The sequence below is a fragment of the Varanus komodoensis genome, unplaced genomic scaffold (genome assembly GCF_004798865.1).
Source record: "Varanus komodoensis strain SLA01 unplaced genomic scaffold, ASM479886v1 scaffold2, whole genome shotgun sequence".
Classification (NCBI taxonomy): Eukaryota; Metazoa; Chordata; class Lepidosauria; order Squamata; family Varanidae; genus Varanus; species Varanus komodoensis.
In genome coordinates this window covers 45,245,278-45,259,630 of record NW_025335568.1, presented here as the reverse complement: position 1 = coordinate 45,259,630, position 14,353 = coordinate 45,245,278, and the positions used below count along the sequence as shown (strand labels likewise).

The following is a 14,353-nucleotide window of genomic DNA, read 5'->3' as shown; positions in this document are numbered from 1 at the left end:
AGGCTGCATATTCATGCAATGGTTTTGGGTTTTTTTTGTAAATGAATGCCATCAATCCATTCACAATGCTTTTCTGTCTAGAAGATATTATTACACATGCTTGGTTTTACAGTTCTCGAAACTGTTAATTGAGTCTGCAAAGATCAGATGCCTTTTCTTTACAGCACAATGCTATAAAATCTGCATACAGGGTTGAGAAAAAGACCTTAATTCCATTGTTACTTTGTAAATCTGTGTACACAGAATCAGCCCCTTACCTCTTAAGTGCTAAGTTTTTGGTTTTTTAAAAAATCAATTTATAGAAGATGATTGTTGGGAGTGGAATAGATCTGCACAAGAAGCTGTTATGATCACTGGGACTTGAAAATGTTTTGCTTTGCTTTAAGCATGCCCTGCATGATTCAGTACATTCTGTTAATAAATTATGTCTTTCCACTGTCAATTGTGGTGGTTGAATACAGTGTGGTTTTAATATCATGGTTTAATATCAGAAATATGTTGTTCAGAACAAATTCTATTACTGTCTAACTTTTGGAGGAGGAAAGCACCTTCAGAAATGCCATAACTGCTTCCTTTTTTTGAGAAAGGGGCTAAAATGAAAACCACATTCACTAATAATCCACTGACAGTATTATGTATATTAGTGAAGAAACAGAAAATAGATCACTGCAGTGGTTTTCAACCTTCTTGCAGCTGGGAACCTGTGAAAACAGGAAGACCACCTCAGGGACTGCTACGGCAGAAACAAAAAGCACCATGTACATAATGTGGTATTCTATGTATTAGTTTAAAACACAATACCCCACCTCATAAAAAATCTCTAAAACAACCAGAAACCAAGCAACAAATGAACAAAATACCAAAATCAGAGCAGCATGGCTTCAAGCAGGCTCCCACCGAGCCGTCTCTCCCCTCCCTGGCCCGCCTGGTAGCACCAGTGCACTCGTATGAACTCAATGCCTACCGAGGAAGAGGTGGTGGTGCACAACCAGCCCTCATGCCAGTCCATGTAAAGTGGGGTACCCCCCCTCCACGGACCAGCAGGAAAATTCCCGTGGACCAGCACCGGTCCATAGGCTGGTAGTTGAAAACCACCAGATTACCGGATCTGCTGGTAGATTGGCTGGACAATTTGGAGTGGATAAACAAGGGCTTCTGACTCCTTTCTAAAGACTCCTTGACTCTTTCTGAGTAAGATGGGTAGAATCTCTGAGAAAAATCAGATGTACTAGAATAAGCAGGGTCACCCTAGTGTACTGCTTAGTTGGTAACTGACACCCATCCCCAAACCATTAGTTTGCATATGATACCACTCTCTCTGCACAAACAATTTTGGATCGGGTTCTTATTACTGTAGTTTGGGGTTTTAATTTTAAAAGAGAACGTAATATATTTTGTAAGCCTAGGTTCTGCCATCACCTGATGTATACAGTTTCTTCTAGTGACCCCCCTCACCCCTTTTGACTTTTTAAATCAGAGTTCTACCTTGAAGGGGAGGTTTGGCTTATCGCCTTGAATGATACCTTACAGATGTTTAAATTTATTGCCCAGGCAACCCAGTGCCTTCATGACAATCATGTAACTTCCTCTCTCTTTCCTTCCATTGACATATATACAAAACCTTAACATATCAATTTACATGTTTCTTCAAAATGTAGCAATTATTTTTGCTCTTTTCATAGTACATTTTAAACCACTACAACCTCTCTCATCATTCAAACTATAAATAAAATGTCTCATTTCCATCTCACTCCAACAAATCTGAACAAAGATATGGATTTCTAAGGCAACCACCAGCTCCAGGACCAAAGGAGGTCCATCCATCACAAAATTTTGCAGGCATCTCTGGACTTGGGCCTCTGTTCATTCCAACAAAAATATTATTCAGATCATAATGTTTCCAGAGAGGATGGTAAAAGTTAGGGGACTGTTCTTGGCCTTCTGGTGGAAGAGAATCTTGCCAGACACCAGGGATACAGTATAGCAATGAACACGTTCCTCCCTTTTCTGGAAGGATGAAATTAAACACAGTTTGTAATTAAATGTATTTTTTTTGCTTTGGGGTTGGCTTGTGAGGTTTTCTTTTTCCATCGTATACTGAATTAATAGGACAAAATATGCCACTTATCACCAAGAGGTTTAGAAGTTTAAGTCTTTTGATGTTGAAAACAAAACGATGTCCTTAGAATGCAAACATTACCCTAGATGGGTCTGCTCTTTTGGCATGATTTGTTACACATAACCTCAATTTTAGAAGTGTGTGTGTGCATGCATTTCGTTTTTTGTTTGAATATCTTTTTCTGTTTTCAGCATCAGGAACATTTCAAACTGTGAGACTGTAGGCAGTCTTGGGTAGGAGTATTTTTGCTCAGCTCTAGTAACTTTTTATTGTTCCTGGCAAGGCCTATTATGTGGCACAACGGATGTAAGAAAATCCATCTCTCCACTTTAAACATGATAAGTCTTTGTCACCTACAATGCAATTAATGCTAAAAATAGAAGAGTGTCTGTGATAAGGCTGTGACTTGGAGGGGATGAGCCATCGTCCAAATAACAAAGACTTATCAGGAGGGCCGGAGGAGTCAGCCTCCAATGAGCTGTCAGTTTGCTGATTGCCATTTCTCTGTGAGTTTGATGAAATATTCATGTCTTTGCTCTGCTCTCTCCAAGCACTATTGATTTCTTGTATAAACGCTGCTATATTTAGTCTAGACAAATGGAATGTGGGTTGCTGTAGAATAAATTGGTTGAAAGGACTGAGATCTTGCTGTCCATTTTTCTCTTGGTCTGAGACAATTATTTATAATCAAGGCTAGTGTTTTGGTAATTTAAGGGTGGGGTGGGGGTTCCAATTTTTTGCTTAGCCCTTAGTCTTGGCAATATAATTCTAGTAGACTAGAAAACTGGGAAAACACATTGTGCTTTGAGATTTAAAATAGCTGTTTCAGCAAGTAAATAGTACTACTGATTGTTGTTATACTAGCGATGGTTTTGTAATATCAACAAAAATGGTATTTGTTATCTGTTTGCTGAGAGGAAAATGTAAGAGACAAGGGCATTTCACCATCCATATATTTTTCTTATACCATGCATTTCACTTATGTCTATGCTATCAGAGGCTTAAAAGTATGTATACAAGCATAAAAATGATGCTTGCATTTATACCACAAATTTTTGTTTGAATAATTAGAACTCCAAGTTTATGTCAAAATGCATTAGTGAGCCATCTTCCTTGTCTTCGACTAAGGAAGAAATAAAGATGAACAAAACAAAGAAAGGGGGTTTTGTCTTAAAAACAGTGCATCCTAATGTCCAGATGCACATACCTCTGACACATGCATTTGGACATAGATGCTAATATGCAGGTTTGTTTTTAAAAACAGTTGCCTGGTATGTCTGTGTGCTACTGCCCTCTACTGAATGAAATGCAGACTGATAGTTTTTAATCTCTTTTTCAGCATAAATGAGAAGTAGAAGTCTAACTCCAAGAGCAGATCAATTGTATGAATTCTAAAATTTTCCAGCTGTGCACTTCCCAGCAGTCACTATTTATAGTCTTGTCAGATCAAGGTTTCAAAAATTACAGGACATTCTGAAACTACAATCTGTAAAGTAACAGGCACTGGATATCTTCTGTCATGTTGTGCTATTAAATTACATTACATTATGTGGAGCTGCTACACACTGCCATAGGAAGGTAATCCTTCAAAACCACTTAGAGTGTGCCCCTCCACTGGTTCTGCAGTGGTTGGTTCTTCCAAACCTATAGCAGGGAGACAACCTGCAGCCCTGACTTTCAGTTCATATCTCTGGTAGAAGCAACCTGAACCTCGCCTAGCTTCCTACTGGGAAAGATACAATAAATAAAGGGAAAGGAATGGCAGAAAAAGAAGGTGAAAAGGATGACTTCTGAGTTTTGTCTCTGGCTTTGCCCAACCCTGTCTTTGGCCTCACCAACATTGGCCAACCCTGATAGATCCTTGATGAGAAAATGCATTCCTCAACAGAAAAAAAGGTTATCCGCTCTTGCTACAGCATTCCAAGAAGGTCCTGCAGTCAATCACGGCTAAGGACACTATCTTTTGGAGCATCCCCATTCCAAATATCTTGCCTTTCTAAGCATAGATGTCTGCATATCTAAAAATAGAAGGTGAGACCAAGAAAGTTTCTCAGAACTATTATCCTCCTCTTTTCATGTTTGGCTGGCAGACATTGAACTATTGGAAGACTTGGAAGGAGGAGATCTTGGTTTGGCAGAAAAGTCAAAGGGAAGAGCAAGGGAAAGGAAAAATGAGAGGAGGACATTTTAAATTTGATATTTCTTTTACTTCAGTTTTGTTCCTGACCTTGGAAGCCATGCTAAAATCTGTTTTCTGGAACATATCCTTTATCTGCCACTGGAAATACATACCATGTTCTGAGGCCAAGAAAATAGATTTGTCCTGAAAGTCTGCTCTTTTCTTTGCTAATGCTACTTGTTCACATCTCTGCATTGCCTCTTGAGGGACTGCAGCAACAATTACCAGTGTGTGTGATGGGAGAGATGAGCTACTAATGTGGACACAGCAAGCTGACTTATATAGAGAGATATATTGGTTCTATTATACCTCCCCAGTCTCTAGTGTCTCAACCATGAGTCTTTCCCAGCTCTGCCTGGAGATGCCAAGCACCAAATCTATGGTTCACTGGAAGCAAGGCTTGTGTTCTGCCATTCAGATAAATATATGAAATAATTAGAAAACCCAAGAGTCTAAGGACGCCCACTCTATCTGTGCTTCGTTGTTGGTTTCCTGGACTTGACTTCTTCCAGTCAAAATAATACTGCTGTATGTTTGTGACTGAAGTCCTGAGATTGTTCAGTCATTCCAGATATATAAATGCAATGGAATAACCTCAGAGGAGGTTATTGTTGATCTCTGCATGAGTGATTGAGAGAGGTGGGTGAATATTCACCTGTTCACCTTGAAACAGCCATCAGAAGGTGGCTATATAACTGAGTCTTCATTCATTCTGTGCCATCTCCATTCAGACTTGCTGCCAGTAAGGGTAGACAATGCTAATTTAGATGGACCAGCCAGTTTCTTGTGTTATATAAAACCTGTTTTGGCCCTTGTGACTATTTGCAAAGCTTCAGGTTGAAGGTATGCACAAAAGCATTACATTTGTAAGTCTGTGTCTCTCCCAGCACATGGAGGCCACAGACTTTCCCAAAGCAACTGTCATTCAGAATATCCTAGACATGAAGGTTCTGTTTAGCTATTGCAGCAAACCTTTTGGCCCTGGATAGACATACCTGTATCCTCTCCATTAGCTGTGGCAGCAAATTCCATAATTGTGTTGTGTTAAATTTTCTGTATTCAATCTATTTCCTATTGGTTGATTATTTGATTTAAAATATTGTTGACATGCCTGCCAGGCATGTTTCCTTCACAAGCTGGTTTTCAGGCAAGGCTTAAAACATACAAAATATGAAACAATAAATGCAACAAAACATTAATAGCCATCACTATGCTTTATGCACAGCACATTAATTCACATACAAACTGGAATAAAATGCCCTCAGGTTCTTCCTGAGATCCTACAGGGAGGAAGCCAACTTTGCAAGGGAATTCCAAAGTTGTGTGACCACCACTGAAAATACCTTGTGCCTGGTACCTGCCAATTTTACAACTGTTACTGGTAAGATAGAGAGCAGGACTGCATTTAGGGAAAAGGATGAAAAACTTTCTCTTCTTCATCTCCAGTTTTTCACACCATTGTACAAAAATCCAATCAATTCCTCCTTTCTGTTTCTGTTCTTGTATACTAGTGGATGTGAAGTCAGAAGTTCCCGTGGGATTAGAACCTATCACACCATTAGACTTGCGAACGGATCTCAGGATGATGGTTCCCATGGTGGACCCAATGATACGTGAGAAGCAGCTGCAGCAGGAGTTACTCCTGATTCAGCAACAGCAGCAAATTCAGAAACAGCTTCTGATAGCAGAATTTCAGAAACAGCATGAGAACCTGACACGACAGCACCAAGCTCAAATCCAGGAGCACATAAAGGTAGCAAAGTGTTGCTTCTCTCCTGAGATATCTTAATAAACTAAATGTTCAAAGACCAATCAAATGGGGAAGGAATAGACCTCAGGAAGCCTTACAGTACTTGAATAAAGGAACTTGAGTTATTCCTTTTGTTTGTGAGCATTGTATGCAGTGAAATATTGTGTTAGTTTGCCTATAGATATTGGTTTGGTTGTATTTTATAAAGAATGTTTGCAAAAGTATACAGTAGGTAAGTGATTCAAAGTAAACCATGTCACAGCAAGCATGTAGCAGCAAAACAAGATAGCTTGGATCAGAATGTACTGGAAACTTCCCAGCCAGTTAAAAAAAAAATCTGCTTAAGAACTGTATTTTCTAATCTCTGCGTTGGACTCACAGATAGAATCAGATAGATGTGCACAGAAGACCATTTTTTTACTATGTGGTCCTATTTTGCATATTTATGCAAAAATTCAGCAAGATATATAAAGGGCTTAATTCACAAAACGAAAAAAATGCAATTTTTCAGAAATTCTAAGCACCCTTTATTTTGCATAGCTGTCATAAAAATATCTCTATAAAAGAGATTCAACTGTGTTCAGCTCCCAAAATGCCTTCTATTATTACCTGTTTTAGGTTTGGCATTTATCTTCAAGAAGGCTTGTGTATAATCATTAAAATGGAAAAATCAAATGCAGGTTTCTTTTATACTAGCTTTTCTAATCTGAACTAAAATTAAGTATGGTCTTTAACATGAACATTGAACCCCCAGTCCCACCTGCAGCCTTTTGATTTGCCTTTTTTGCTTATACCCCTAACAGTGTTTCAGAGGAATAAATACCTGGATGTGAAATTTGTCTTTTGTCTTCTATGTTAAGACTAAAATACATAAAATATGCAAAAATGTCACAAAATGTATTCATGTAAAAATCTGGTAGCTGAATGGTAGTTACTCAATAGGTAACATATTTAATATGCTACAACTTACAACACTATTTTTAAGAAAGATCAGAATGCTGGATTAGAAGAACAGAAATCTGAATGCAATGAAGAAAAATTAGTGATTGGTCATAATCCTGCTAAATTTACTTAAAGCTTACCATTTTATAGGCACGTAATGGAGAGCAAGCCCCACTGAAATCAGTTGGATACTTCTGAAGAAAAACATATACTGTCTGGGCATTAATATTATCAAAGCCTATGGAACAAGTTAGACATGACTAATGTAATTCTCGTTGCTTTCAATGCGACTGGCCTGTGGCTCACTTTAGTTTGGAATAGGACCACTTCTAGCCTAAATATACTTGCTGATTACATTTTCTTCTTCGTAAGTTACAACAGGAACTCATAGCCATTAAGCAACAACAAGAACTCCTTGAAAAAGAGCAGAAACTGGAGCAACAAAGGCAAGAACAGGAACTGGAGAGGCATCGCAGAGAGCAGCTTCCTTCAATCAGAAGCAAAGAAAGAAGCCGAGAAAGTAAGATCTGTTAGTCCAGGCCCAGGTTGGAACCAGCCCATCTAACTGTTGTTGGCTTGCCAACTGCCTCCACTACCACATCCCATACAGTAATTAACTGTACATATAAAAACATAGCCGGACAAGGAAGTTCCATTCAGATTCATGCAGCTATTCCACTAAAACTCAGATTCATCCCTATTAATTGCATATTAATTAAGTTTTTCTGCATATACTAAAGATATACAACTTTGTTAAACCTGCTCTGTCTGCCCTTGGTAGATTCTCAGGTTTCTTTCATTCCATTTTCTGCTCATCAATGGAATCACTTTTTGCAGAAATGCATTTATATATGCTTGCACAAATTTGCACTTCTGAAAATGTGCAAATACCCCCCAAAATACACATTTAATTGCCTTCTTCTGTGGGAGTAAATCATGCATTTTCAGTGGCTGTTTTTAATTTTTTCTGTGACTACATTTGTGTAAAACTACTGAAAGTTTAAAATGATGGTCTGTAGAATGATTCCAGTTCACTGAGGCATCCAGAGATCAGATTCACAGAAATTCAAACTTATTTGAACCTATTGTGGATTTTTCTGGTATCTGCAGTGGATGCACACACACGTACTCACACATGTACATGCATTCATAGATACACACAAAAACACACATACCACACGTGCAAAGACCTTGTGCATAGTCATTGCTTTTCAGCTCAGTGTGTTCATTTTGACTAGCGTAACTCTCCATCACTGTGGCTATAATGCAAATAAATTCAGAAAGAAGGACATTTTACTAGAATGTGATACTCACTAGGGGGAGGCAGATACATATAATTCCCCTCGCAAATGGAATGGGAGTGAAAACTGCATAGCATCAGAGCTTCAAAAATGTTATTTGCAGGAGTTAACCAATCTTAACCATCAAATGCATTCATTATTCCCCTGGAATTTCTCATTGATAATAAAATGTGTGTTAATGTTCAGCAAAACTGAGAACTTTATGGCATCCTTGTAAAGGTGCTTTTAGCTTATAAGAGGAATGATACACATTTATTTATGAAATGGTGTAAAGTTTTGTGTTTCAAAACAAGATTCTCTGGGACCTGTGCCTCTTCACGGATCACACTTACATACACATTTCAAAGTTCATTCATATAGTTTGTACTGTAGTTTTGAAAACTATCCAATGTTTGTATGTGTATCCATATATAACATTCCTGCTAATATTTACTAATATTTTATTCCAAAAGCAGAACCATTATGTTTTTTAAAAATCCTACAACTGTAGCATATAATAACTTTGCAAGTCCACAATGCATTTGTGGTACTGAAGTTGGCAGGTTCATGGCTGTACCTATCATTTTCGTTATGTTGAAGTAGTATATCAAACTCTCTTATGACTAAATTGTACTGTCTGTGATCTCTTACCCATTTACTATGATTGTCATCTGAGGGCTTTTTCCAGGTGCTTCCACTGAGGGAGGTTCAGAAGATAGCAGCAAGAGAAAGCACCTTTTTGGTGATAGGCCCCAATTGCAGAATAATGGCTCCACTGTGATCTGCCTGATGCCAATATTGACCTTATTTCAGCACCAGGTTAAGACTGTGCTCTGTTCCCAGTCATTTGCACGTATAACTAAGGTTTTAACTGTTCCTGGGATTTTTATTGTTGAGTGTTTTGTATGTAAATATTATATATTTTTAAGGTTTTAATCTCATGTAAACTACCCAAAGTACTTTGGCTGTTGGGCAGTATAGGAATTGCAATAAATAAATAGATAATGAAAGCACCTTGCCATTGAATATAAATAATACATCTGATAATGCAGCACATTGCTAGTATTGAAATAAAATACCAAGGAATTGATATACATTAAAAGGCCCAAAGATTTATTTGGGAACTTGAAGGGATAACAAAATAGGTTCAGGCAAACCTTGCTCTGGCCCTGGATACAACCCACCAAACAGCACCCCTCTCTCATTGCTCCTCAAATCAAAAATAAAGTGGAGCAAATGGCTTGGATGCTCTTGCGCAATCACTCCCCCTTCTGCTTTTTCCTGCATCGTACCGATATTCTTCTAAAGACCAAACTGGCTGTATCTTTCATATCTCTCTTTCATTTAATATAAAGGGTTTTTAATATGCCTTTCTTCTCCACCTTCATCATGAATAATGTCTTCCTTTAAAACTAGTCTCTGTCTGATGAAGAAATGTTGCCTACTTACTAAGAAGGTTACTTCAAAGTAAGCATGTGTAAGATTGTACCGTAAGCATAAAGCACTCAAGCTTAAAAGGCAGAAGTTCATGGAGAGGCTCATTTTCACATTTTTTCTAGCAAAACTGTCGAGTATGTGTTTTTTATGTGAATTCATAGTGTTTGTAGGACTGGAAATATGTGAAACTCCTGTATGTTTTAGGAGCGGTGGCCAGTACAGAGGTGAAACAGAAGCTTCAAGAGTTCCTATTAAGTAAATCAGCAACAAAAGACTCTCCAGCCAATGGGAAGAATCATTCCATTAGCCGGCACCCCAAGCTCTGGTACACGTACGTTCAGCCTTCTGCTGTCTTAAGCCCTAACCATACTTCATTTCATATATGTCAGTATACCTTAAATTTATAACTGATATACAGAGCAGAGTTTAACTTAGAATACTGCATATAGGTTCATAAGTCACTTAAATTGCGATGTGCATGAGCAGCATGCTGGTACCCCAAGCCTATTTGCTCCCTCCTTGGCATTCCACTCCACGGGCCTAAACTGTGTGCAGTAATGTTACTTCGCCTGCAACGTGCTCTCTTCCATTGGGGATACAATGCAGAGCAGGTGATATTTTAGGTCATCTGTGAGTGCATTGAGAGGAGGAACCTGGTACATCTGCGAGGGAACTGCTTGGCCTGTTCCATGCCTTATCCTACTGAAAAGAGGGCATGGGGCAGGTAAACATCCATGCTGCAGGATCACAGGAGGGACTTACCCACTTGCCTGCATCACATGCTGTTATCTGCAGTCTGCGTTCAGGTTCAGAGCGTAGGAACACCCCCACTGTTATCTCTGCTCATTGATTAGATATAACAGCAGGGATTCCTGCAGGGGGCAGGGTTGGGAGGCAAAGCCCAATCCCCAGAAGAATTCAGAAGAGTTCCAAGACTGGATTGACAACTTCTGTGTAGCAGATAAGGCCATGGGCCAGAGATTGACCTTCCTTTAATTAGAAAATACAGGAATTGTTTAGACACCATACCAGTGGGGGTAATATTGATATCATGAAGCCTTAATATCATAGAATGTACTATGTATGCTGCTTATGATTTAACCTGAGAAGAAATTCTTGAAGTCCTGAGAGCTTCCATAACTTACTGTAAAATCACAGCTAGTGTATTGTCTTTAGGTTTCTAAACATTTGAAAGAGTCAAGCTATTAACAGAAGGGAAAATATCAGTACCAAAAATCTAGGAAGGTGGCAGGGGGGTTTCAAAGTTGTAAATGTAGTCAAAACTTATGTATAAAACAGATGTGTCGTTCCTGTCATTGAAGTGAGCATCTGCCTCTTCTTTAGGGCTGCCCACCATACCTCACTGGATCAAAGTTCTCCACCCCTTAGTGGGACATCTCCTTCCTACAAATACACATTACCAGGAGCACAAGATGCTAAGGATGATTTCCCACTCCGGAAAACTGGTGAGTGTGATAAGTTGACTTTACGTTCCAACTCAGTTCTGACTCAATTCCTGTGTAGCCTAATTGGACCTTAATTTGGCTTTAGCATATAATGGGCTGCCAACAATGTAATGCTAAAGTATGGCTTAGCACAAGTATGGCCAACATGCGTGCAGGCCATGTGTGCTCTCCACCCTCATTGACAGCCCCTACTGCTGAATTGTGTTCAAGTTAATTTTGGCCATTCTGAGACTCCATAGTGGTTTGCCACCAAATTTGGGCAACAAACTTTCTCATTTTTTTTGCTACTCTGCCAAAAGGGATGATTTGTTGGAAGCAGGATTGTGGTTCATGGGGTTCTGCAGGGTGGAGATTTCCTGAAGATTCCCACTTCTCATTCAATGTTACAAGAATGAACCTTGCCTTCCTTCGGCCTCATACGCCCTCTGCCTATCCTTGAAGCACTCACTTCCATTTTGGATTATCACATCATGTTATGTTCTCTGAACTTCAAAAAGCAGGTGGAAAAAAGGTGGGATATAAGTGCAATGTAGAAAGAATAATAAAATACAGTTAATCTTAAATGAGTGGAAAGAATGCAGAAGCAGCATTCTTTTCACTAACCATTGTTAAAATTGATCGATTGATTACTTTTATATATCATATTTATATTCCACTTTTTTTTTCCTTTCAAGGAACTCAAGGTGGCTTACATAATAATTTGGAGTTTAGAATCCAAGGTTGTTTAAGTTGTTGATAGAACAGAAATGGAAGCTTTCAATCTTTTTTTTTTTTTTGGGTGAGGGGGACGGGGGCACATCAGAGGAGGAAAGGAGAAGGAAAGGACACTTGATAACGTATGAGTGCTTTAATATGAAAATAGCCTTGTTTTCACTTAGAAAACTTCTTTAGATATGACTAAGGGATTTGAGTGTGCTATTTATTCAGTTGAAATTTTTTAAACAGCAAACTCATACTGTATCACAAATGGCTTTTGAAAAATCCCTTTACTTTCAAATGCAGTTTGCTGTAAGGCATGGGAGGCTGTTCTTTGTGCCATGTTGTTTGGTTCTTCATCACTAGCTGAAGACACAAGAGTTGCAGAATGTTGGGCTTGTGTCTGGATTCATTCATTTCACATATAGGCAGATGGAGAAGACAGTTATGTTTGCCTCAGCATTTTAACTTTGGACACGTTTTAGCCTGTTGTAAGTTTTATCTTATACCTTTATTTTTGTTTGTTTTCCTTTTAAGTGTTATTGTATCACTTTTACACTATAGATTGCTCTGCAATTTAATATTAACTTAAATATAGTTTCCAACATCACTGAGGTTTAACCAAATGCTCACTGATGGCTTACTATCTGAGGCAATGAATCCTTGTTTGTATAGAAAGCAGAATAGAACACCTTGATTCAGAGTCTTCCAACACAGAGGAATATATATTGATAAGCCGGAGCTATAGCAGATAGCAAGATGAGAATCTGCTTAGTTGCTCGATGTTGGAGCTGGTACGCTGGTGACAGTGTATATAAGCAAGTGTGAGGAAAAGAGTGTTTTCCTTATCCCATAATAATACAGCTACAGTTGGAATAAGAGGGTTGCTTCCTATACCCCACTCTGCATTTGAAAATATTTCACTTATCACAGTTATTAAACATTTCAGTAAAAATTGTGCTAGGAGTTTTACCATACAATACTTGCAGACAGAAAAAGTTGTTCACGGCTGAGAAAATCTTGTTTTCTCTCCAATCCTTGATTGTGCAAGAGCCAAGCAGGGAAACACATGTGAAAATTGAGTTTAATTGAACCAGACCTATGTGACGCCACAAATGACACTTTAAAATATGATTTAATACTAGTAAGTAACAGAACTACACACAAACCAAAGCACAGTGAGCAGAATTTAAAATAAAATGCAAGTTTATATTATGGGGTGAATCCAACACTGCCATTCTAAGTGGAGGCAGTCCCCTTTCTGTAGCTCCTGGCATGCAGGTCCTCAAAATCTTATTTTGCCAGCAGACTTCCATTGCCAGCAGAACCTGAGCTATTTAGCTTAAAACAGATACACGCCCAGGTCCACAGTACCATTTTCATTATCTTATATCTTTGTCATTATATATGATATAATATAATGTTTGCTCTCCAAGCAATTTTATAAATTTGGCTTCTTACCTCCCCTGTTTATAAATATTAATGTCTGTGTGTCTTTAAAAAGCACCAATAATATTTACGGGGTGTAAAATTGTTGATTGGTAAAGGCAAACATGTTCAAACATTTTAACAGTATAGTTCTGGTGCAGCTGTTAATACTTTTACCTCTCTGTGGGGGTTTCAAAAATTTCTTAATTCAATTCTCATTGTCTGCGTAAGAGGACTACAATATAATTAAAGCCAGACATTTTCTACACATTATTCCAAATATTTGGGCATGCCACACGTGAGCTAACTGTGAGGTGCTTTTACAAACACAACATACTATATGAATGAATAAAGGACTGATCTCATTTTGATCATTTCCTCTGTTTATGTGGCAGGCTTTCAAAGTAAAAGAGTGGGCAGAGAGCATCAGTACAACAGTCAACATGCATAGAGGAAAGGACCTCTTTTTGATGACAACTCTAAGAATTTGTTCACATATTGCATATATCCTGTTTATGTAACAGGCCTTGGGCTCCTAATTGGAGGTGCCTAATTTCAGCCCTCAGCAAGGTATTCACAAAGCTTCCAGTGACTGCTCAACAGTTTTAGATGAAAAAAACAACAGGAACTAGAATGACACAAGTGAAATGACCCTAAACTGATCAGTATGGCCATGGGGCCATCCCTTAGGCAAAGGGACATTCTGGAGCCTATGACATTCTCTTGGGACTGTTTCAGACAAAGCTGCCCCCTGAAACGTTCCTGTGCATAGACAGGTTCTTTGCCAGCAAATTTTTGACCTTTGTCACAAGGAGTGGTCTTCCCCCCTACTTTTCCTTTCCTTGGACTATGAACAGTCAGTGTCACTAGTTCCCAGCTAGCAGCAGGTTTTGTTATTCTAAACAAAATAAATTCTAAACAAAATCAGCCAAGCAATATGACATTTTAATTTAATTTTGAGCCTGCTTCTTCATAGGAAAGTTTTATTTCATCCATAAGCTTCAAAGGAACCAGGGAATTGCTCGACTTCTACCTCTCAACCTCAGTTGTATATTA

At 38.5% G+C, this 14,353-nt stretch overlaps 1 protein-coding gene across 1 annotated transcript in view; it reads left to right on the top strand.

Moving 5' to 3' along the window:
- Positions 1 to 14,353, top strand: part of LOC123022905 (histone deacetylase 9-like) — a 228,648-nt gene that overhangs the window by 168,278 nt on the left and 46,017 nt on the right. The window contains exons 3-6 of the mRNA XM_044429032.1: positions 5,810 to 6,051; positions 7,363 to 7,510; positions 9,912 to 10,038; positions 11,052 to 11,173. Of these exons, the coding sequence (XP_044284967.1) occupies positions 5,810 to 6,051; positions 7,363 to 7,510; positions 9,912 to 10,038; positions 11,052 to 11,173 (639 nt within the window). The remainder of the gene's footprint in view (positions 1 to 5,809; positions 6,052 to 7,362; positions 7,511 to 9,911; positions 10,039 to 11,051; positions 11,174 to 14,353) is intronic.